Source organism: Pezoporus occidentalis, unplaced genomic scaffold, assembly GCF_034315485.1.
Source record: "Pezoporus occidentalis ecotype Australia unplaced genomic scaffold, CSIRO_AGI_Poc_V1 ctg46, whole genome shotgun sequence".
Classification (NCBI taxonomy): Eukaryota; Metazoa; Chordata; class Aves; order Psittaciformes; family Psittacidae; genus Pezoporus; species Pezoporus occidentalis.
The window spans coordinates 8,796,388-8,822,211 of NW_026915791.1; the positions used below are offsets into that span (position 1 = coordinate 8,796,388).

A 25,824-nucleotide genomic window follows, 5' to 3' on the forward strand; every position below is an offset into this window, starting at 1 on the left:
TTGTTTCAATAAGGCTAAGCACTGTCAGAATTATATGCAGGAATCTACCACAGACGCCTAGCTCAGCTTGCGGCAGACATTCCAGCCCTCGGGATTATACACCCAACGTTTAGCCCAGCTCATTTAAGGTTTCATTTACCTGCAGTTGGATACACTTTGGGAATGGCCAGAAGACTATGAATGCAGCTTCCAGCCTTCTACTTTATAGCTTTTGGGGATGCGGAAACCCAAGGTCCGAACATCAGCGTGAAAACCAGGTGTCTATCTCTGCACCAGAAAATAGGATCTCTCTTTCTGGGGAAACCAGGCAGAAACCTGATGCTGGAATGCAAAAGGCTCTCCCTACCTGAAGGTGAGACACTGGTTTCAATGGGAATCTCCACCCTGGAGATGGGAGAGTTGTTCTGGGCCCTCTCCAAGAAGGCTCTCTCCATCTCATGTTCTTCAGGGGAGCCCTGCTGGTAAGACATGGCTGCTGGGGGCTCTGGGGTCAAGCAGTGCTCATCAGAGTTCACCTCCTCACATTTGATCTCCATCAGTTCAGGGTGTTGGGAGTGTTCAAAGGGCAGGGCCGGGGAGGTGAACTGGTGGTGGTGGTAGCTCTCCACCATGCTGCCCTGCAGCACCTGCTGAGCCATCATGCTGCCGCTCAGCGAGCTGTAAGCCAGGGCAGGCCGGCTGGTCAGCACCCGGTCCATCACCTCGTAGAACTTCCACGTCCTGCCGCTCCGCGGGGCCTTGCTGTTATCCTTGATCCGACGGTATTCCAGCTTCATCTTCTTGATCTTCTCCCGGCACTGGTCGCCCGTCCGGTGGATGCCCTTCTCCCGCAGCACCTCTGCGATGCGGTTGAAGACGTGCTGGTTCCGCAAGCAGCTCTCCAGCTCCATCTGCACCGACTCGTCGGCCCACAGCTGCAGCAGCTCCACCACCTCGGGGTCCGACCAGTTACTGCCGCGCTCGTACTTCTTACCGCGAAAATCCATCGCCCCCTTGCCCCGCCTGCGGGGCTGCCACACAGGACCGGGGGTACCGGCGGCACGGGGGCCGGGGAAGGGGACGCGGCGGCGGCGGCCCCGACGGGGCGGGCTGCGCCGGGGATCCCGCCCGGACCGCGCACCTGCCCCGGCCCCCTCGGGGGGCCCGGGCCCCCCGCTGGGATGGGACTCTCGCACCTTGGCCCTCGAGGGCGCCCGGGACCCTGCCTCCCCTCAGCCCCTACCGGGCTGCGCGGCGGCCGGCACGGCTCGGCTCGGCTCGGCACGGCTCAGCCCATCCGCCGGAGCCGGGCGGAGCGAGCTAGCGCGGAGCCGGGCCGGGCTGTTCACATCCGGGGTGACGCACATGCGTGCAGCCCTATTCCGGGATAACGCTGCTCCGTGCCCGGCACTCGCAGGGCTCCCCTGGGCCGGGCCGTGCTCCGCGCAGCGCCGACGGCTCCCTCCTCCGGCCCGCCCCGCCCCGCTCCGCCCTCGTTCCGGCGCCAGGCAGCGCTGTACCGCGCTATCGCGCTCCGTGCCGGGCTGTGCCGGGCTGCAGCATCGCCGTCGGGACCCTCGCCCGCCCGGCACCGTGCCCGTGCCTTGGCTGGAGCCGTGGGGTGTGCAGCAGCAGCAGCAGCAGCGGGTGTTTGCGGTGCCCCCCTCCGGGGTCGGTAGGGCAGGGCTTAGGGACAAGTCGCTGCCTGCCCACCCTGGGGTTGTGCATCCAGTGGGGATGTCTTGGAGCTTAGAAGCAGCAGGGCTGGAGGGAGCAGGTGTTGTATTTGTTCGTTCCTCTGTTTATCCCCCCACACCGGTTTGTTGTGTGCGTTAAATCCTTCCAGGTGTCCCCCGTCCTCTGCTACATCCCTGAATAGGATCATAGAATCCCAGACTGGTTTGGGTTGAAGGGACCTTAAAGCTCACCCAGCTCCAATCCCTGCCACGGGCAGGGACACCTTCCACTAGAGCAGCTTGCTCCAAGCCTCTGTGTCCAACCTGCCCTTGAACACTGCCAGGGATGGGGCAGCCACAGCTTCTCTGGGCACCCTGTGCCAGCGCCTCAGCACCCTCACAGGGAAGAATATCTTCCTAATGTACAAGCTGAATCTCCCCTCTTTCAGTTCAAGTATCTCCCCGAATTTCACAACCTCTCCAGGTGTGTGTTGCACATCATCAGAATTTGGGGGGGGGGCGGCTTAATACCCAAGAAAACATCCTGTGCTTTGTTCCTGTGTCCCATTGAACCCTTTACTGCTGCCTTCCTAAAGCGCCTACATTAGCAGGGATCAAGTGCATCTGCATAACCTCATCTAGATGAAGCTCAAAGCCCCGTCCGACCTGACCTTGAGCACTTCCAGGGATGGCACATCCACCGCATCTCTGGGCAGCATATGCCAGTATTTTACTATCCTCATTGCAAACAAAACTGGAGGGACTGTAGAGAATGACTACAGGAGTTCCTGCTTTCCCTCTGCATCACCAGGTCAAACTCCCTACAGGGATCCGTGATGGCAGAACTCAGGTCTTCACAGAGCTGTTCTGCTGCATCAGCCACGAAGATGGCTTCAAGCCACTCTGGTTGCCCATTGGTATGGAAATCTCAGTCCAGCCCTGAGCCTGGCAGAATAAGGCCTGAGCCCTAAGGCAGAATATGAGCATAAAACCAGTCACTTATGAGAAAAACCTGAACAGAACACAGTGTGTCCACATCCTGTATGGGTAAGCATACAGGCTGTGTAGCACATACTGGGTCCATGATTTTCCTTTGAGATCAAAAGATCTGCTCCATTGCAGCACTGTAGTGTTCATACCCAGCTCTTGTTAACTTCCTCCTGGATTTTAATAGCTCATTCCCAGCCTGTATGATTCCATTTCTGTGGAATGGAAATAACAATATTGATCTCATTAGATTTTGGGACATACTTTGAATACTGTCTCTATGGGGAAAAAAAAAAAGACAAAGCTTAGCTTTAAGAAATGATACCACCTTTCCTTATATATATCTTATACATTTCCTTTCCATATAACTTATGATTAGATATTAGTTTGGATTCTTTCTAGTGGTCTCCTTAACTAGAGCTTGTATTTCCACACCCCCATAAGGAAGATGTGCTTTTCCTTTCCTAGGGCTTTTCATGGCAAAGGCACTCTATGTTCTAGATAATGTAAGGACATTGATGCTGGCTGTGTACTTGGAGTCCACAAAGACCAGGGCAATGATGAATAGAGCCACTGGTGATAGAGGTTTAATAGTAAATATAAATAGATTAAAGGCAGCACGAAATAGCCTCTTTAAAAGCCTTTCAGAGAGCCTGGCTGCAGCCTGGAATACATGAAGGCCATAACTTAGCCAGGCAGCAGCAGAGCATTCTCAGAAGTAACTTGACATATGCCCTGGCTTCAGAAACAGCCACTGTTTCACAAGAGAAGCATTAAAAGGGATGGAACCTAGATTCATGACATAATAATAATAAACCTTGAGGTATTGTTCATGGTTCGGTTGTTTCCACCTTTTTGTGCCACCTGAAGTGGAAACTTGGTGTTTTAAATAGAGTTAAGAGCTTCCCTTGCAATCGTGTCAGGCACACACAGCATTGAGAACAATCATATCAGTGCTGTTCTATCACAGAGGTAATTGAGCTGCCAGTTCTTTGAGTTGCTTTTCCAATTCAGATGGAAGAGCACTAACAGGAGCTGTGTTCCCCGAGTGATGGTGTTGAAGTGTGCACAGTGCAAGCCACTGACAACTGCAAAACCAAAAAGGAAGACTTATTTTCTGAGCTGGGTTGTACATCGCACCTATTTCCGTGACAAAAGTGGAGGTGCCACATAATTTGATGTGTCCATTCAAGGACGTGATCCTGCCCCTCTACTCGGCTCTCATGAGACCTCACTTGGGGTATTGTGTGCAGTTCTGGTGTCCTCAACATAAAAAGGACATGGAACTGTTGGAACAAGTCCAGAGGAGGCCACGAGGATGATCAGGGGACTGGAGCACCTCCTGTGTGAAGACAGGCTGAGAAAGTTGGGGCTGTTCAGCCTGGAGAAGGGAAGGCTGCGTGGAGACCTCATAGCAGCCTTCCAGTATCTGAAGGGGGCCTATAGGGATGCTGGGGAGGGACTCTTCATTAGGGATTGTAGTGATAGGACAAGGGGTAACGGGTTCAAACTTAAATGGGGGAAGTTTAGATTGGATATAAGGAGGAAGTTCTTTACTGTTAGGGTGGTGAGGCACTGGAATGGGTTGCCCAGGGAAGCTGTGAATGCTCCATCCCTGGCAGTGTTCAAGGCCAGGTTGCACAGAGCCTTGGGTGCCATGGTTTAGTGTGAGGTGTCCCTGCCCATGGCAGGGGGTTGGAACTGGGTGATCTTAAGGTCCTTTCCAACCCTAACTATTCTATGATTCAATGATCTAAGGCTCTTTTAAGACTCCTTTGACAAAAGCCTCTCTCTACCTTTAATTCTCATGCCAGAAGCTCAGGAATGCAAACAGAATGTTATCACAGAGCAACTTCCTTATCCCCAGAGAATTTCATGCCTCAGTGTCCTGGGTTCAGCAGTAGCAGTCATTTTTCTCCTTTTTGGTAGCTGGTGCAGTGCAGTGTTTTGACTTTTGGCTTGGGAACAGAGCTGATAACAAGGATGTTTTGGTTTGGCCAAGGACTTTGTGAGCCTCATGCTCTGCCAGGGAGGAGGGGAAGCTGGGAGGAAGCAGAGACAGGACACCTGACCCAAACTGACCAAAGAGGTATTCCATACCACAGCACGTCATGCCCAGGATGTAACTGGGAGTGAGCCGGAAGGGCTGGGAGACTGCAGGGTTGGAGGAGGTATGGGTCGGTGCTTGGTCGGGCCTGGGGTGGGACAAGTTATCAGTTGGCTGTTGCTGAGGTGTTGTATTCTCTTCCCTTGTTATTTCCTTTATCATTATTATCATTGGTGGTAGCAGCAGTGATTTGTGTTATACCTTAGTTACTAAACTGTTCTTATCTCAACCCGTGGGAGTTGCATTCTTTTCGATTCTCCTCTCCGTCCCCCTGGGAGTAGGGGGGGGGAAAGAAGGGGGGAAGTGAGTGAACGAGTTACCTGACTGGGTTTAAACCACATCACTCAGTTTCACCGCAGTGGATGGCAGCCAAGTGCAGCAGTTACAGGACAAACTTCAGACCACAACTCCTTTTCTAACAAGCCAGGACCCATAATCCTCAAAATACCCTTAAAAAGTGGTGTGAAGCTTCACTCTTTTGTTCGGTTTATTATAGGTCTCCAAGTCCTATAAATGAATGGGTTGCCCAAGGAAGTTGTGAATGCCCCATCCCTGGCAGTGTTCAAGGCCAGGTTGGACAGAGCCTTGGGTGACATGGTCTATTGTAAGGCATCCCTGCCCATGGCAGGGTGTTGGAACTGGATTTCTTAAGGTCCTTTCCAGTCCCAATCATTCTAGTCTAGTCTATAGTCTTTGATGCAGCTAGTCAGCAATCAGCTAACCTTGGACAACAGTCTTTGCCCTACACATTGCAGGCCATCAGAGCAGGAGACTGTGCTCTCCTGCCATGCCCTAAGTATTGATGCTCACATTTCCATTAAACCTGGAGTCTAGCTCCGTGGCCACAGAAGGTACTGAAATGAAAGCCCTGAAAGCCAAATTTCTCTTTACTTACAGCACATCTCCAACCTGAGTGGAAAGGGCCCATGGAATAACAGGCCTTCAGCTGGGAAATGTGACAACCATCACAGTGGTTTTGGTAGGGAAAATTCATAAACGCAGAAGGTGATTTGCCACTCGGTTAAATGTCAGGTGGTAACAATACATTCTTCTGTTGTAACTGCAGCAGCTTTTTATATCATTATTATTATTATAGCCTTAATATGAGAGAGGCCTTCATGCTGCAAAGACAATGGCTAATAATGAGCAGCATTTTAGGTTAGCATCTCCACAACCATTCTTTCTACCCCTCTCCCAAAGAAAGCGATTCACATCCCCTTCCCTGCAGAGAGGGCATTTATCAGTTCCCACTGTTGAAACACCCTGAGCTGAAGCTTTGCCAAGCCAAACCTATCTGGTCTTTCAGCCCATACCCATTGCGACTCTGCAGGAGGAGATACGGTGGGATGGAGGGGTTTGGGTAGGCACTCGTCTGCTGATGCGGTGATGGGATGAAGGTCCCTGCAGAGGGTGCTCCAGCCCTTCCTCCAGCTGGGTCTGTATCCTACTTAAGGATTTCATGGAAACCCAGGGTGGGAAGGACTGCACATGTGAGCAGGCTGGGAATGCATCAGTGAGAGATTTAACTGCAGGGTCAGTTGTCCATAGGCTGTTTTCCAGCTCAGTACATGGCTCTCCACAGTTCAGGGTAAAAGGAAGTCTCTGCTGCAGTCGAGTAAAGCACAGCTCTTTTCAACAGCTTCGGCCATGGCAAAGGATGCTGGTTTGATTCTTACAGTGCTGTGGGTCAGAGGAAGGTTATGTCCCCGGGATGTGCAGTGATACAGGGAAAACTCTAGGAACAAACTCGCCAACAGAGTTCCAAGTTGACAAGCAGGTATCCTTTATTGCGGCGCCGGGAGACACGAGGGATAGCTCCTCCTAACGTGTGTCCCTGTATTGCTATACAGGCCATCCTTACATGGCCTCTGGGCAGACATACATATTCATGAGGCTACACATGAATTACATCGTTTTCCAGTAAGTTTCCCGCAAGGGTACCAAAATACGGTGGTGGTCGTTTACTTCGCCCAACGATCTTCATCACTTCTGGTAGCCTTCGAAGCACCAGCTCAATTAACCTTACAGACACAGCAATCATCCTCTCCTTCTACTTACCAGTTAGTTTAACTGCTCCCATCACGGACATCTGCTAGCCCCAGATACTGCCCATTCCCAGGTCCTGTTTTTCTATCCCGATTTTCTTACACTTTTTGTACTAAGGTCCTAAGGATCTAAAACTGTGTCAGCTGCCTTCAAGCACCGTAGTTATTTTCCATTACGAAGCCATCAAACTTAACCTTACTTAGAACTGATTACATTGTGCTTTTGTGGCTCCTTGTCCCAGTCGTGCCTGCTGGCAGCACTTTACTTAAAGGCCAGCAGCACTGTGATCCCTGGAGACATTAAAGCCAGGCTGGATGTGGTTCTGAGCAACCCAATCTAGTGGAAGGTGGGATTGGCTCGTTGCAGGGGGATTGGAACTGGATGAGCTTCGAAGGGCCCTTCCAACCCAAACCATTCTGTGATTCAATGAAGCCACGACCATCTGATGCCTGTTTCCACACTCACTTGAAGGTCTAGTTCCTACAGATGACACTGGTAAAACTCCTTTGCTGTTAATTGCAGCTTAGAAATGAAAGTTCAAACAGGCTTTTGTGACAAAACCATTCTTAAATCTCCCTTCTTTAGTAGGTAGTATAAATAAATGGGAGATTTCTGCCACGTTATTTAACACACCACAACAAATTCAAACTCTTCATTCTGTTGGTTTTGCTGGACAGGAACTGATGCCCTGGCTATAGGAAGAGCTCCCCCAGGCACTCACTGCTCTGCTCATTGCCCCATTGCCAAGAGGCACTGAGCAGTGGAAGCCATCAAACAGCGTTTACTTTTACATTACTTACAAACTGACCATTGTAGAGAAGTGATGGAAAACACCTTTAAGCTTCACAAAGAGGTTTTGATGTGTAAATCTTATCAGTAATGCTGATTATCCACTCAATCTCCTGCAAAAACCCTCTGAACACCACAAAATGAGGACTGAAATAAAGCACCTAAACCAAAACTAAGGCAGGATCTTGTATGTACCAGGATCTTCCTTCCTAACTCGGTACTAACTCTTCCACCTCTCTCTCTGGAGATGGGTTTATATCTCACTGGCTTTCAGAGTAAGACCCAACAACCATTACAGATGCCTTCTCTCAGGCTTCTCATTGCACTGGCAGGCACAGCAGGGGTATAGTCTCTCTTGGTAAATGAAGACATCATTTTAATAAGCAGCTTCAGCACTTGGACGTGAGAGAAGTAAAAGTTTCTGAGGGACTCATGTTCCCAACACGTTCCCAAAGGATTATTTATGGTACTTCACAGTAAAGCCCACAGAGGGCAGTAGGACAGTCTTAAAAACCTTTTGTAAAGCAGAGTTGGACAAGGAAAACTGCAGAATTAAAGGAGATTCGTTATTAAGCATCTGGATTTTCTGGGGCAGATTACTCCTTTTTTTTCCCCCAAAGTGTCAATTTTTTAACTGATCAAAGAGCATGCCAACCATGAGCAACCACTGCAAACCGTATCCTGGCTGCATCAAAAGGAGCGCGACCAGCAGGTCGAAGGAGATGATCCTGCCCCTCTACTCTGTTCTCATGAGACCTCACTTGGAGCATTGTGTGCAGTTCTGGTGTCCTCAACATAAAAAGGACATGGAACTGTTGGAACAAGTCCAGAGGAGGCCACAAGGATGATCAGGGGACTGGAGCACCTCCTGTATGAAGACAGGCTGAGAAAGTTGGGGCTGTTCAGCCTGGAGAAGAGAAGGCTGCGTGGAGACCTCATAGCAGCCTTCCAGTATCTGAAGGGGGGCTATAGGGATGCTGGGGAGGGACTCTTCATTAGGGACTGTAGTGATAGGAGAAGGGGTAATGGGTTAAAACTTAAATGGGGGAAGTTTAGATTTAGTTCTTTACTGTAAGGGTGGTGAGGCACTGGAATGGGTTGCCCAAGGAAGTTGTGAATGCTCCATCCCTGGCAGTGTTCAAGTCCAGGTTGGACAGAGCCTTGGGTGCCATGGTTTAGTGTGAGGTGTCCCTGCCCATGGCAGGGGGGTTGGACTGGATGAACTTAAGGTCCTTTCCAACCTAGACCATTCTATGTTTCATTCTCTGTGAAACTCTGGGCAGATCCACAGGACCTGTCCCATTGAGGGCAGAAGGAGCTATGGGAAGTGTTGTGTTTTCCACCCTCACAGTCAATGCAACATCCACACAAAACCTGAAAAACTGTTTTTCCCAACTTTCTGTGCAAATTGCTTTGGTAAGAGCCAAAAGACTCATCCCATGCAACTGGTTAATGGTATTCCCTGGAGCAGGAAGCAGTGATTAGGTTGGGGGTGTTTTAAGCGCTGGCTATCCCTGTGACTAATAAACAGAAAGTGAATAGTGTCTAAATTCATACATTAGAGGGGTTCAAGAAAGGAAATGGGTCTATATTCCTATGACCAAGCCTACTTCTGCAATTGCAGGCCTGGACAGGGCTAAAATGAAGAGAGATTAATTCTGTTGTTCAAAGCTATCTATATTCCAGTAGGTTCAGCTGCCGTAGTACAATGTCTGTTAAGTTGTGACTCAGTGTCTGTGCTGCAGATGAAATGGTGCCCAATTCAGATTGAGCTTCTGCTAAGCTGATGAGCACACCACAGTTAACCCGAGAGTGACAGGGTCTGGGTTTTCTTCTTCAGGGTTAAGTAACAGTGGCTGATGCCATGGGCAGTAAATCAAGCCCCATGTGTCTATTAGGGTAAATAAATCTAACTCTCCCTATAACACTGGCACTTGTCATTCAATGTCCAAAGCTCTTGCAGTGCTTCAGGACCTGCGCAGCGTCTCTACTAAGGCAAGCAAAGGCACTCATCACTTGCACATTCACGTGTACATTGAATTTCCTTGCAGGGCTGGTTCTAAGCGCAGAGAGTTTGCATTGCCCTAGAGAAAGAAACCCTGAGAGGCTTCACCATGAAGGACACACAGCTTGGCAAGCCAACGAAGCGACCTCTGCTTGCAGCTTCTTGATGGGCACTGATAGTGGAAGAGGATTGCAGGGGAAAATCACATTGGAGAGAATGGAGAGTGGCTCTTAGTGGAGAATGAGCACTTCAATCTGTGTCCCTCTTGACACGTTGTTTGCATTAGCCGGTCATGCATTTCTGTTTAGTTCCTTTCTGTTGTGGCCATTGCTGGCTCGGGTCTGCACTGTGAGTTCTTTACAAAGAGACCCGCAACGGCTTCTTCCCTCTCCGCTGCCAGAAAACAACGTGGGCCATTTCAGAACGCACAGAAGATGAGCCAAGAACCCCCAAGCCCCTTTTGTGGCCTCCGACTCACATCTGCAGATCGTAAAATCTCAGCTTGACAAGATAAGGTCGGTGGGTTTTATCACAGGAAGTTGTGCGCTTTGGTTGTATTACCCTTGGTCCTGAAAGGGATATTAAACCAGGAATCAGCCCGTTTCCCTCTCTGTGGTTGGCTGGGCTGTGCCCTCCAGTTGCCATAACGTTTTCTGTCCCTCTAGTTTAAAGTAAGGGTATTCAGGATGTTACATTTGCCTTAAAAGAGAAAAGCCAAAGGCAAGGGAAAGAGCTAGCTGCCCTATCTGATGCTAAAGATAGGCACAGACACCTCCATGTTTGGTCTGATACAGAAAGCATTTGGGATTAAATTCCTAGATAAAGCCATGGATGAGAATTCTTCTGTGTTTTCATTTATAACAGTACGGATTTTACACTGTTTCTATCTGAAATAACTGTGAGTTGAAATCAGGATCCTATTTCCTGCAGCATCACTGAAAGCCAAGCAGGATACTTCAAATGTGTCACCAGCAAGACCTGTTCATCTATACTGAGTCTTTTCCAACTGAGAGGGAGGGCCATCAGTGCAGGGTAAGTATTTATATACGGTGGGAAACCACATACATAAAGAGGACTTCCCCACAGAGCTGTAATGCTGCCAGCAGCACCCATTGCTACCAGGCACCCTTGGTTTTCGCAGGGCTCTGCCAGTGCAACTCAGCCCTAATGTACCAGAGCCCCACAGCTATTCTGCTCCAGCCTCCCTGGGATGCCTTCTGGTCACTGTCCTCATCCTGACCTCATTTTATGCTCTGCCAGGCCTGAGAGTAACAAATGATGCTGACATTTGCTGGGAGCCTTGTATCTGGGGCTACCAAACTCACATCACTGCTTGCCCGGAGGAGGGGGTTACAAAGGCAGCATCAGAAGAGAGGCTGAGCAAGTTGGGGCTGTTCAGCCTGGGCAAGAGAAGGCTGCATGGAGACCTCAGAGCAGCTTCCAGTGTCTGAAGGGAGCTACGAGGATGCTGGGCAGGGACTCTTCATTAGGGACTATAGGGATAGGACAAGGTGTGAAGTGTTCAAACTGAAACTTCCAGGGAGATTTAGGGTAGATATAAGGAAGAAGTTCTTTACTGTAAGGGTGGTGAGGCACTGGAATGGGTTGCCCAGGGAAGCTGTGAATGCTCCATCCCTGGCAGTGCTCAAGGCCAGGTTGGACAGAGGCCTTGGGTGCCATGGTTTAGTGTGAGGTGTCCCTGCCCATGGCAGGGGGTTGGAACTGGATGATCTTAAGGTCCTTTCCAACCCAAACCATTCTATGATTCTATGATTCAGCTCAGCTTCTGCTTTCCTGAAGCAATTATAACCCTCAAAAGGGAATGTTCCCCTCACGCATTGTCAATGCCATTTACCCTTTCTCAGTAAATGCTAATAAATCATCAGGTTTTGGTGGTTTTTTTGGTGGTGGTGGCTTTTGTTGTGTTTTTTTTTAAGTTTAAGTTTCCCTTTGCAAACATTGGATGAGAGCTGGAGACGTTTCCATTCCCTTTCCCTCATTCTCCCCATCTTACAGAATCATAGAATATTTAGGGTTGGAAAGGACCTTAAGATCATCCAGTTCCAACCCCCCTGCCATGGGCAGGGACACCTCACACTAAACCATGCCATTCCAATTTCCCACATGGACCCAGAACCTGAAATCCATTTAAAACCAGTTCCCCCCAGACACTTAAACTGAGGCCAGGGAAGAGGATCCCCCTGACCTGACAGTTGTGTAACGTATCGTTAGTATTGAAGAATAAAATAAGGCAGAAAGAGTGCAGGTGCTGCAGCTGCCTTTGTTTCTAAAAGGGCTGCCAAGCATCTCTTTTCTTCTTCAGTGATTTCTCCTACGGCTGCCACTTGTCTGGCACAGAATGCCTGGTCCATTCCACAGCAAGATTACCAATAGCTTGAGGCTGGAAGAGAAACTCCTTTGAGCAAAGGTTTGTCTGGTTTTCACAGTTACAGTCTCTGGGTTCCCTGTTGTTCCCTCCTGTTGTTTCCATCTCTACCTGTGTCACTACCATGACACCATGCCTTGAAGATGCAAAGGTTTTGAAATCTCCCATGAAAAGCTCCCAGCCTCCCTAAGCAGTGCTTCACTACGTTTGGCATGAGAAGTGTTTCCTAATGCTAACACTTACCTCCCTTGCTACAACCCAAGCTATAAGGGAGACTTCTTGTCCTGCCTACCACTGACAGAAGACTGTCTTTCTTCTTCCAAAGCAAGCTGAGGTTAGCACACAGCATCCTCAGCAGACTCAGATGCAGAGAAGAACTTCTCTAGGCTTCCAACTAGTTTTGTATTTCTTCTCTCAACTCTCTTAATCAAATCTATAGCTTTGGGGCAATCTGGCATCCACAATGAGGTGTTACTCTCCAGCCAAGTGCTAAGCAGTGCTAAGCAGAGGAAGGAGTCTGTTTCAGAGACTATCTTCTTGTCTTTTTTGCCCTAGGATAATGTTTGTCTCTTAACAAGTAGCAAAGCATTTGAAACACATTCCTGTTGTGGTGCTTTATAACCGCTAAAACCTTCCCTACCTGCTGCCCTGCAAGCTGTTGCCTACCTTGTATTAGTGCAGTGGATTGCTCCTTCCTATTTTGTGCCTGTCCGTATGCAATACTTTTCCATTTGGTACCCCAGCACCTGAAGATCCCCTGGAATTCTGCCCCTGTTCTCCCATGTGCTTGCATGCCCACCAGCACAACACTGCCATCACACTTGATAAGCATTGCTTCTGCTGCACCTACAAAGCCATTAATGATGAGGCTGACCTGGGGCAGATCCTGCAGTCCCCTCATTGCTCCCTCCCCATCTGGTGCAAAGCTCCCAGGGTTGATCTGTAAACAGGCTTTTCCAGAGGGCTGTGCACCCATATTCCACGAGTTTCTCCTAGGCTGTATATCCATAGCTGGCTTATGAGTGTGGTGTGAAGAAGCATGGAAAACCTTACCCCAGTTGGAATACAGGGCAACTCCTTTTTCTCCCCTTGTTGGTTACTCCATCAGAAAACAGAAGGCAGACTGCTCTGATAGGATTGCTTCTAGACAGGCTTGCACGCCTGCAACTTATCACCCTGTTATCTTCTGTATACTTACATATAGCTCATTTGTTCCATGTTTTCCAGGAATTGGCACTGGGAGGACTCCTACCCAGTTCTTTTCACCTCCTTCTTTCTTCAAAGACCATCATTACGTGCACCCTTTCCTTACATTTTGGGATCTCATCCATTTTCCACGATCTCTCAGAAAATATTCCTAACCCTTCTGCATCTGTCTCAGCCAGCTCCCTCAGTGCTGGCCTTCAGCAAGTGAACATGAAGACGTGTATCTAAGCAATGCCTGAGCAATGCTTGGATTGCCCCGTGTGCTACACACAACCAGCTCCAATTTATCAGAGTTCCATTCCCTTCAACACTGGTCTTGAGCCAACCCTCAAAGCAGAACAACCGCATCCATGCAATGCCAGGTTTGACCTCCTTACCTGTGCCATACCCCCTTGTTTTTGCTCTCTCCCTGCATTGGAGTGGATCTGCAGACCCATCCAGGAGGCTGCCATAAAGCTAATTGGATCTGCTGGTCAGGAGTTGATTTGGTCCAACATACAGCTTCTCCATCCCAATATTTGGTGTGTTCTACCAGGCAAATAAGCTGAGTTGACTAACAGTCATCCCACTGTACTGGTCGAATTCCAAATGAGTTGGCAGAGGGGAGGAAATGACTGTTAAAAATATAGCTCTTGGTCATCCCAATGTTGTTTTCTACTGTAGATTAGGCAAATATCTCCCTCGGGTTTATGACTGTAACCTTACAACACATCATACAGCTTGCTTCCACTTAGATCTAAGAAAGAGAGGCACAGAGCAATTCAATGACTTGTCACAGGTCAAAAAGCACATGTGAGGAGAAGTACCAACAAGAGATCATAGAACCATAGAATGGTTTGGGTTGGGAAGGACCTTAAAATCATCCAGTTCCACCCCCCTGCCACGGGCAGGGACACCTCACACTAAACCATGTCAGCCAAGAGATGCTTGCTTTCTTCTCCAAGCCCAGTACCCCATGACAACAGCAGCACCATTACCCGGAGCTAGGATCCCCCAGAAATGAATGATACCATTGTCTAAAGCAAACAGAAATGCTTCCCCATACCTTAGAGCTGAAGCAAAACACAGTTGGAGTAAGATACCCCTATCTTGCTCTTACCTGCGGCCTTGGGTAGCAGAACCAGAAACGGGGTGGTGGACAGTCAGTCAGATTTTGCCTTAGGATCCTGGACACAGCCACAGTTATAACTCTGGCCAAAAGGCTGAGGAAGTGCTCCCTTTGGTGTTTGTTTACCTTGCCAGGTGTGTTCCTCAAACTCAGATTGCATCAAAGAGCTCCTAGAAAAGCATGTGTGAGAATCCAAGGTTATCCCAGTCAAAGGCCGTGTCCTTGCACCCTTGGCTAGGATCATGTGCCTGCCTTGCGGTATTTAAAGGGCGGCGTGTGTGCTGGTTATCAGTCATCTTCTGGGGTGGAAGAAAACATGCAGAAGTCACAGCTATTGCTAGGAGGTTCTGCAGAGGCTGGTTCCTTGGAGGCTGGCGGGTGTTTTGGTGCATGAGGGAAAAGAGCAGGGTTTGTTTTGCAGGGTTTTGGCAAGCCTTTTCTTTGAGACCTCAGTCTCGGTTCAAACCTGTGCCGTGTGCCGTCATTTTGACTGGGTGATGTTTACTGAGCTGTTGTTAAACAGTGATTCATGCTAGGGAGCGCCACAAAACGTTCTTAACGCATGTAAGGAAATAATTGTAGCTCTTCAAGGGACAGCCTGTTCAGCTGTTCAGTGGCCCAGATGTCGATGCAATCAGATGTCAGTGCCGTGGAGAATCATAGAATGGTTTGGGTTGGAAGGACCTTAAGATCATCCAGTTCCAACCCCCTGCCATGGGCAGGGACACCTCACACTAGACCATTTCACCCAAGGCTCTGTCCAACCTGGCCTTGAACACTGCCAGGGATGGAGTATTCACCACTTCTTTAGGCAACCCATTCCAGTGCCTCACCACCCTCACAGTAAAGAGCTTCTTTCTTACATCTAACCTGAACTTCCCCTCTTTCAGTTTGAACCCATCACCACTTGTCCTACCACTACAGTCCCTGATGAAGAGTCCGTCTCCATGCTGTGTTTTCCAGCCCCTACCTTCAGGCTTACAAAGACCAGAGGGCTTCTGCAGAGATCACCTCCTAACCTGAGACTGCCACAGCAAATTCCCATCGCAGAGCCTGAGGGAATACTTGAGACCTCTCTTTCCAAAGCTAATAAACCCCTGGCCAGTTGAGGCCCAGCACCAGTCCTTGCTGCAGACGTGTTGACATCATTTTCCAGCTATGAGACATGGTGGGAGCAAAAGAATCTGCTTGGGTTTTGTAAGTTGTTAACATAGGAGGTAAGTGTAGTGCCAGTGAACTGAGTCAGGGTCCTCGTGCCCTGAATACAGCCAGAAGAGGCCTGTCATGCTCAGCTGACAAAGGAAGCTTTCCCTGTGCCACCCCGTCATCACTGCACAGCTTGAAACCGGTGGGTGATTGAAAGAGATGAAGGAAATCTCTCAATCTCTAAGTGTTCAGCTGGCAAGACTTCAGACAGGGAACTGCTTCATCAGGGACTGTAGCTACAAGACAAGGGTGATGGGTTCAGACTGAAACAGGGGAAGTTCAGGTTGGGTATAAGGAAGAAGTTCTTCACTGTAAGGGTGGTGAGGCACTGGAATGGGTTGCCCAGGGAAGTTGTGAATGCTCCATCCCTGGCAGTGCTCAAGGCCAGGTTGGACAGAGCCTTGGGTGACATGGTTTAGTGTGAGGTGTCCCTGCCCATGGCAGGGGGGTTGGAACTGGATGATCTTAAGGTCCTTTCCAACCCAAACTCTTCTGTGATTCTATATCGAGGATAGGTGGGAGAAGGGAAGCATGATCTCACTTGCAGCACTATAAAAGTCTTGCATGCAAGAGCCTTCACATCACATTCCCAATTTCTCATCCTTTCGGTCTATCATCTGGCTGCATCTTCCCCACCCATAAGAGACTTCGCTTTAACTGAACCCAAATATGAGTCTACCCTTAAGAAGTTATCTTACTGACCAGACTTAGTTCATGCCCCTTCAGCCCTTCTCTGCAGTTCTGGATCCACTGCAACGGAATAGGGTAATTACCAAGGAAGACACACCTAAACCTGCCCTTTGAAATATGTGCATTATCACTATGTTTCATCCCCCTACTTTCCTGTTTTTCAGTTGGACTCAAACTGTTTTGGTTCAGAAATAACCCAAATTACAGTAATTTTTACAAAGGAAATTAATTACATTTCCAGCCAGTTATTTAGAAACTATGAATACCTCACAGAAAAACCATTAAGTGTGCTGCTGCCCCAAAGGTCATGACTGAAACAGACTGTTTGTCCCACAAGGAAACCGGCCTCTTTCCAATTGGAAGCAAGCAGTATTTTGGCAAGCAGTGGCAGCATACATGGAAGTGTGTTCTGCCTGTGCCCAGGCTGCTTCAGTCTGATGGATGGGATTTCATTCACTCTATCTCTATGAAACTCCTTAAACATCACTAAATTCAGAGTATAGTTATGTTCAGAGAGACAGCACAGATTTCCATACCAGTTCTCCTCATCAGCATATCTTGAACCTCCTTGCAGAGAGAAGGATACCTCTTCCAGAAAGCACCAGAGCCTATTTAAGCTAATATTAGTCTGCTTTACTAGCAGTAGCTGGTTCTAAACCACTCCAGATCTCATCTGCATTACTAACCTTTGAAGCAGGGGCTTTGCTAGACAGCAGTGGTTGCTCGGTACCCAGAAAGCAGCATCATCTATTACTTACATGTCTCCAGGAGCAGAAGGCACTGGCATGGAAGAGCTTCAAAGCAGGAGTCACCTCTTAGCTGTGTTGCATCACCCGGTACTCTCTCATGCTCCAAGCCATTGGTGGAAGAGTGAGAGATCATTGCTGCCTCCCTTCCAAACACAGGTACGAGCCACGTGCCTGTCCCACGTGAAGAGCGTGCCAGATGCTCCCAGGTGATGCTGGGGAAAAAGCACAGCTGATCCACTGATTAAGTGGCCAAGGTCTGTCCTCTGGTCCAAAACCAATAGCAGGTATTTACAGAGCAATTTGCAAGAAGGGAGTAAGAAGTTTTATGTGCAGCTTTCATAGATTTTTCTCCATCAGCTACTGGAAAAATGTGTATATTAATATACACAAATACATGTAATTCCTGAGGTTTGCGTATCGCTCATTCTGGTTAATAAAACCAGAAGTTAAAACCAGCATCTCTTTTCTACCAGAGATTTTATTATCAAGATACTGAGTAAGCAAACATTCAAAACCAGTCATCCTGACTTCTCCTTTTCCAGGACTCACCTTAAAGGTCCAGCTTCGGAGAAGCAGTATGACATTTGGTGTTTGTCAGGATGTTAGTGAGTTTAGACTCACTCCTCTTTGAGCTTCATACTGCGAACAGAGGAGCTAGGAATGCATTATTTAAATGTGAATAAATAAACACTGATATCCATGGAGCTGAGGCATTAAGAAAAGCAAAACCAATCACAAAGTTGAACGAAAGATCCAGACTATGGCAGTGCAGAGCTGGTTCACTTCGCATTTGCATTCAGTCAAGCTGCTGGCTTAGCTTTCCCTTTCCCTCCTTCTCATCCATTGGGAATATTATTCAAGCATAACCAAGCTTTACCATAAGACTAATGAGCTAACAAGTGAAATGCTGGGCTGATGCAGAGATTTTGTATGTCTGTATAACTAATACCCCTGTTTTAATAACATAATGGGAGCGCTCGACGTTGCTGAGCGTGTCTTGGGCAGAAGCTGGAAGCAGGTTTGCACTGTTTGTCTCCCAAACCACTTCATGGCCTTGTGCCAACTGATTAAATACAGTGTTGTGTTTTCTTCATCAGAGAAGTGTTAAAAACCTTTACTATGGGAGGAGTGAACTGGAAGATGCAACATGCTCTAGCCACTACCAGGCAGGGCAAGCGCATGCAGGCAGCTGGTCTTTGTCTTGTCTCACTCATCTGGTCATGAAGAAACCTCCATGTGAAGTTACTCCAGCATCACTGAGGATAAATTGGAACTCTTTCTCCAAAATCCTTTGCTTTCAATTTCCTCCACTGCCATCGCACCCACGGCATGTGGCAATAGAGGAGAAAGAGCTGCTTGTATGGACATGGCCAAACTGAAGGCTTGGAGTTTGATTCATACAAGTGCTAATGTCCAGAAGGTACTCCGAGGCTCTACTTTTTCCAGGCTTTGTGTCCTGAAACCTTTGCAGGCAAAGCCTCTGGTGCCAGATTCAGAACCCATAGCAACAGACGATGTTTGTCTCAACGAAGATGAGCAGTACAGTGCCTGTGCTTCACGTGAAGCCTGCTTGGCCATAATGTCTCTACATGTTAATAGAAAGTACTGAAAGAGGAAAGAGATGAAGAAACACAAAACACTGATCTTCAGTGGAAGAAGTTGGTCTGTGCTTGGAGGGGTTTGGAGTGAGAAGTCACCACCACACTGTGATCTTTCAGTGGTGAGGGGTTAGAAGTGAGTTGAGTATGGTGGTACCTTACCTCTGATATGAGACTCAAAAGAGATGCTGTGTTGATCACAATGATTGGGAGCTCCAGTATAGGCTGAATTTCCCAATCTTTCTAATACAAAAGGTGTGATACATCTTTTTCTTTATATACTAAATAATCTCATATTCAGAGCTTTTTGGTGACACAGCTTCACTGCTTTCTCCTAAATATTTAGCTGTTCAAGTTCATGCTGGTCCGGTCTGGAATGTCTCAAGATGGAAGAGAGAAATGAGACTGCCTGGAGCTGGGCCCAGCATTTCTCTGGCAACTGTACATCAAATAAAGCATTTACAGACATAAATAAGAGAGATCAGAGGGGAAGAGGAGAGGGGAACCCAAATCTCTCTTCCGCTGTGTCCAGCTTTAGCTCAAACACAGATGTTGGAGATGGGAGGAAGGGGGCAGAGGAAGAGGGGAAAAAGATACACAGAAAAGAATGTGAAAGACCTGCCAGGGAGACAAATGGAAATAAGCAGGTAACAGTGTGCAGCCTTTTATGGGAAATCCTCTAGTCATAGAAATTCCCTTCATTTCTGCATGATTATGTCTCACTGGTCTTTTTCCCCACCCCTGGCTGAATCTGGATGCATAGGTCCTCTCTATATTAACCCCAGCAAGTATTCTGAGCAAAACTCACTTTAAATCTTACACAGTATTGGAGAAGAAACCTAACAGAGACCCACCAAGAGCAGCCCCAGAGCCAACAGATTTCCTTTAATAACAACATGAACTCTTTTAAACCCGCATGTTTAAGGCAAGTGGGAAAGGATGCAACCTTTCATCTGCAGATCAGAAGGCAAATAACTCCATCTCTCTTTCAAACTTCACTTTCCTTTCTGATGTGGTCAATGAGATGGCAGCTGTGATGGTGGCTTCTGCCACCAAAGAACATGGTTAAGGTCTGCCACTAAACAGCACTGGGTGAGAACCTGATTGCTATGGCCTCAAGACAGAGCCAAGGAGACAACAGAAGCAAATGGATCTGCTTTCATTACAGAGGTATCCTAAGATAACAGTGTTTTCCTGGACTTTGAGTCGATGTGTTACAGTTCTGTCAAGGAATTATGGCTGTAGCTTACTTTCCATGAAACCAGAACATCACTGTGCTGTATTTGTTCTAGAAAACTGGAATGTCTATGAGTTGCTCTCAGAGATGCATAAACTGGTGCTGTAGTGATTTTTCCTGTTTCCCCATAATTAGGTGATATTGGGATACAGATGCTCACCCAGATAAATTCAAAATATCAGTTTCATCTAAAAGCAGGTGGAAATCTGGCATAAGCAGTGATTTTCAGCATACAAGTATCTGAACTAAGGGTCGCATCATTTATTCTTGACATCAAGAAAGGGCAACTCTGTGAGTCTCAGGAGGTACTAACTTGCAGAGAGAACCCAGCAGTGGGAGACCAGGCAAATTGCCTTTGCTGGTGCTTTGAAACCAGAATTAAACCATTTACAAATGATGCAGTGAATATATTGCTTGAGTTTCAGAAGTGGTCAAAACCAATCTGAAGACGTACTGGATCACAAGGATAATGCTGAAAATACGACGGAATGACAGGAATGATAGCAGCCCATAACTTTGTTTCATTTTTTTTTTCAAGAGAAACAGCCAAAATAAAACACAAAATTATGAAGACTGTAAAATTATCTGTATAAAAACATCGAGAGGGATCCAAAGAAACGGTTTGCTTACGAAACGAAGCAGGTGAGCAGGGATATGAGAGGGCAGACACAAGCATAAGTGCAGAAGAGATCATTCAGGGACATCTAATGACCTCACTTTACAATGTAAGACCCAGGGAGCACCCAGTTAAAGAAGCTCCAAGTGTGAAACAGATCTTGCCACCCACCAGTGAAACAGATAGAGCTGAGTGACGATGTGCAGACCACAGCTGGCTCCACAGCCCTCATCTTGAGAACTTGCTTGGGACAAAACGCCCATGGGAATGGGAAAAATCCAGCCGAGATCTATGCAAACAGCAACAGTTTAAACATGATTATTAACATGGTGCTAACCAATGGCCATTTTAATAGTGTTTTATGCTGTCCTCTGGAGCAACAAAGGCTGGGCACAATGATGAGCCCTTGGTCTAAGCCAGTGTGGCAATTCCTGTGCTAGACTGACCCTTTCACTTCCTAAACCACTTCCACTAAGGGAAATCCATTTTTCCTTTCGACATCCCAGTGGTTTTCCTTCATCCTTCCCACCAGGAAATCTCCCAGGAATTCACCAGTATTTCTCAGTACCAGTATGAGCAGTACCTGCTGCAGCACTGGGCAACGGGACAGCCTCCCACTCAACTAATGTGAAGCATTCAGATTGCTGCTGCTGCAGCCTCATGTTTTTGGGAGACAGCTTCACATGGCAGCGGGGCTGCCACCATTCACTGCTGAATATGAGTTCATAAAAGGCTGTTTCTGCTCATCATTATTCAAAGACTTTGGAACTTTCAAGAATAGAACAAACTGCAACGCCCAGATTTCTGTATTCAGGACAAACCAGTGCCAACAAAAGGGATAATGGGTCGGATGCGTTGGGCTGGGGAGAGGGAGCCAATCTGGGAAGCGTGTGTCTAACAGAGCAATCACAGAGCTCCAGGGACAGGCTCACGGGTGGGTTTTCCAGGGACTGGGGGAATTAGGGAAGCAGCCAAACCAGCAAAACAGCTGCAGAAACAAAAGCACAAACCAGCTGCCAGGCTCTGTGAGCTCGGGAGAAAACACAGATGAGGATCTGATGCTGCATGGGGCACTGACGTCAACAGCATCGCACCAGGAATGCGCCTGGCCTCTGTGCAAACCCGGCTCCACCAGTATTCCCCCTGCAAATTCCATCCAAACCATCTGCCCTTTGGAGACGCTGGACCCATCTCCTGTTTGTCTGCTGGGAGGATGAGCGGCGAAAGCCTGTTTTCCACTTAGCATCCCGTTGCACAGAGTATGGCGTCTGCAGCGATTAAACCCAACTGGCTTGGGCTGCTTTGAACCCAGCAGCTGAGCAAAACCCAGCTTGGAACTAAGCGAGGAGCTGCTGGTTTGGGGTCTCATTACAAACTGGAGCAAAGGCCAGTTCTCAGAGCTTTGTCAAGCCGGGTTAAGCATCGATCAAGTCTGTTTTGAGAGGGAAAAGAAATATGTGCAGGGCGGAGAGATCCGGAGCCAGGATTTTCCTCAGAGGATTTTGTGTGGGAGAACTCAATAAATACCCAGGCAGATCAGGCAGACGTTGATGCTGGAATTTCACTTCTCTTTCCATGGGTGGGCTGGGTCATGGAGGCAGGCTCTGACCTGAAATTACAGGTCACAGCTCGGACAGGCACCTGAAAACCTGGATAAGAACAAGCAAGAAGGACCTGCCCGAAGTCCCCATCCACATGCAACCACGTCAGGGCAATAACAAAGCCTGGGATGAACATTTGAACTTGGCAAGCTCAGCCCCATCTCCAGGGCTTTCTTGGCCCTGGGGCACTCGCTCTGTGAGAGCAAACCTTTCCTCTAAGGCTTTTAGCTTTCTATTGCCTGTAAATGTTGTAGAAGGTGATGCTCCATGCACAGTCTCTGTGTCAGGCCCCCACAGACACCAGACACTGAGTAGGTGTTTCTCAAGGATACAGCAATAACAAACCCCTGACCTGAGCCTGTTGTGTTTTCAGGGGAGGTCTGAGCCAACGGAGGTCCTGACAGGAGGCAGCAGCTTTATCTCCATCCCATATAACGTGACACCGAGTCACAAGAGACGTTTGCTCTGCAGAGACTCTGGTGGGTCCATCGCATGCATGGCCCAGCAGAGCACATCACAATATAAACAGGGAGCAGATGGAGACTGAGTGGTCCATGGGACTCTTCCAGCTGTGAATCCACAGAGAGCCAAAGAGGAAGCAGTGACAGCTGCTGTCCCAGGAGACCTGCCAATGACCCAGGCATCACCCGTAGACCTGGGAAGAGGAGCTCAACTGTGCTCACCCCTCTTTGTCATCCCTCATTCACCTTGTGCTAAACAGGGTGGGAAAAGTTTCCCCTTTTCCAAGCCTATTCTTCATGACCCAGCGTGTCCTTTGTTCAGCTCCTGCTTTCCTTCCCTTCTCCTCTGCTCTGGAATTCACCTGCGTGTTGCTACTGCCTCACTACCAATCAGTGCTTGTAAGTAGCTGGGATGATGTGCAAGGGTAATTCTTATTTACCACCCGTGTGCCTCAGCTTAATAACCAGGATCAATTCCATCTGAAACACAGCCTTTAAACTCAACAATTTCTATTGCACATAACAACCTGGGAGGTCCTATGGGTTACAGGAAGAATATTCACATAGATTCGAGTTGAAGATGTCCCAGCTCATTGCAGGGGGTTGGATTAGATGACCTTGGAATGTCCCTTCCAACCTGTACTGTTCTATGATTCTGCAGTTAGGTAAAGCTAAAGGGAAAAGCCAAAGGCAAAAGCTACACCAGGCCTTCTAAGTACACTAGTTTCGAGGGATTCATCCTTGCTCCCAGAGGATAAGCTATTATGAGGATTAAAAGCTACAGAACTAAGACATAAGGAAAGTGGAAAATGGGCAAGTGGGACGGGCACATTCTCAACCTACTCTATTATCTAATTGCTTTGAAAATCAGAACATTGAGGCCTCTGGTAACCATTTGTTAGTTATTATTATACGCTCTCTCCAAATATTTGATTATAAGCTATCAATTTCACCCCCACTCTCAGGGGTTACAGGAAAAGGAAGGTCTCCATGCGGAGCCATATCCCAGCCAGCATGGAAAACAAACCTCTGCAGCGTGGGAAGACTGAACTGAGTTTATATAAAGAAAGCTACTGACTCAAGGAAAAGGGGCTGAACTGCTTCTGCCATGAGAAAAGGAGCAGAGAAAAAGGGCTAAAGGAAGGGAAGGAAGTAGGACAGAGCTCACTGGGGAGCACAGTAACCATCCTGACTTGCAGTACTCTGGTGCAAGTGCAATGGGGGTCCAGGACCCGATTTGCTGTCCCCCAGGGCTCTCTTGCCCTAGATCTGGCAGGGTCAAAGCCTTCCTCAGCTTATCCTGGCAAAGTCAGATCTGGGGTAGTGGGGGAGGGATGCTGCTCTGAAAGACAGAAACTAGGAAAATACATAATGTCCTGAAGGAGAGGAGTGACAATCCTGGTTAAGAACTGTGGGCGATGTTCTCTGGGGTACTCTTGCTCAGTTACGGGTAACACGTTACCAGTAAGACATCATCAAAGTGGGAATTCAGAGAGGAGAAACAAACAGGAGAGAGGGGATGGAGCTGGACTGTCAGAACTGAGCTGCCTCTGCCATTTGGCTGAGACACAAAACAGACACGCTTGGGAGTCTGCAAATACGGCAAAAATAAGCAGAAGAGGGGGTTATGCGTTCAAAAAGGACTTAAATAGAAAGGGAAAAGAAGAAAGGCATGACTAAAGAAAAATCACGTCATGCAGTAGGTCTGAAAGCTTCAGTGCAAGAGCATTTCTGAAGTTAGACCAGCTGAGATACTAAGAAATCCTCTGGGGGGACTGAGTTTGTTTTAACAGAAGAAGGGACGGGAGGAGAAAGGGATGATCCGTGATTCTGGGAAACAGCAGACATCCGTCTTGTGGTGCACGAGGGAAGGGTGTCAAGTCCTTGGTAATTTGAAGCCCTAAATGCTTTTTTCCTGGAGCTCTTATGGTCTGGGGAAGTTATTCCCTGTCTTGAGTAAGGATTTGTTGGTAGAGAACTTACAGACCAGCTCTGCATCCCAATCCCTGCTCTCCAAAGCGCTATGTGTTTCCATGAGACACATAGCGTTTCTTAGTTGCCTGCTGGATCCCATCTCTCCATCCCAGCCTAGAGCTCAAGGAAGTTACTAAACCACTCAAGTAACACAAAAGCACACATGAAAGAGGGAAGGCTTCGTGAAGGCAGCTTTCATCACCAGCTCTGTTTACCTGTCCAGCACTTCCTGTGCTTCACTCCTCTAATCGAATCCTGACCTAAAACCACCCGTGTCATTTTAAAAGCCTTCCCCCCTGAGTGACACAAGTAATCCTGCTGATTTCAGCACGCAGGAAGAAACCACTCAATGTAAGCAACAATAACGAAATCAGGCCCTAAAAGTTCAAATTGAACTATGGAAAATTGCACCAGTGACTCATTCTGCCTGGTGACTCCTCATACAGCTTTGCTTGGATGTGATCTTTGTGAGTGCACTAGGAGGGAGGGTGAAAGATGGGGGTCTACAAGGATGCTGGAGAGGGACTCCATCAGCGACTGTAGTGATAGGACAAAGGGTGATGGGTTAGAACTGAAACAGGGGAAGTTCAGGTTAGATATAAGGAAGAAGTTCTTTACAGTGAGGGTGATGAGGCATTGGAACAGGTTGCCCAAAGAAGTGGTGAATGTTCCATCCCTGGCAGTGTTCACGGCCAGGTTGGATGGGGCTTGGAGCAGCCTGGTCTAATGGAAGATGCCCCTACCCATGGCAGGGGATTGGAACTGGATGATCTTAAGGTCCTTTCCCACCCAAACCAGTCTGTGATACACAACACCACCTTTCAGGTGAGAAGAGAGAAAACCTACAGGACACATTGGTACAGTGGACAGCAAAGTGCAGTAGATCTGACTTCTTTCAGTGCCTCTCCAGATTTCAGCCTCTGAAACCTTTGAATCACACCAGATCAGGAGCATCCCAAAAGCAGCCTGTGCACCTATCCAACCAGCTGAGCAGTAGTGGCAGGTTACCCAGCCCTGCTAGGGCATCTGGGGACAGGGGACACGGTGACTGACAGCAGAGAGAGGAGGGAGCTCCCAAGCACTGTACAGCACCGCAGTGGGAGTGGGAGATGGGAAGAAGCCTTGCCAGATCCACAAGGAGGGAATGAAAACGGTAAAATGAGAGCCTTAATTGCAGAGTAGAGATATATCATCCCCTCCTTTCTACACCCCTGAAGGGATGTGCCACGCAGATGTCTCTGGCTGGGGTGGCTGCCAGCAGGGCTTTGTCTTTGGATGGGGACTGTGCACTGGCAGAGGAATAAAGCTTTTATGCACTTAGTAACTGCAATTGCGGCTGCAGCTTTATGTTTCTGGGTTGCTAGAAGACAGCTTGTTCCTCCTTTCCCCTCTCTAGCCTTTGA

General features: G+C 48.1%; 1 protein-coding gene across 4 annotated transcripts in view; it reads right to left on the reverse strand.

Annotated features, from left to right (window-relative positions):
* ACCS (1-aminocyclopropane-1-carboxylate synthase homolog (inactive)) overlaps positions 1-14,418 on the reverse strand; it is a 29,592-nt gene extending 15,174 nt beyond the window's left edge. The window contains exon 1 of one of the 4 annotated variants that reach the window (XM_062635926.1): positions 14,281-14,418. Coding sequence is in view for 3 of the 4 variants with exons in the window: in XM_062635922.1 (XP_062491906.1) it covers positions 347-986 (640 nt within the window). In the remaining variant the exon portion in view is untranslated. Of the gene's footprint in view, positions 1-346; positions 1,415-14,280 lie in introns of those variants that run through there. The other 3 variants (XM_062635922.1, XM_062635924.1, XM_062635923.1) reach the window with 3 other exon arrangements.
* Positions 14,419-25,824: the final 11,406 nt, after the last annotated feature.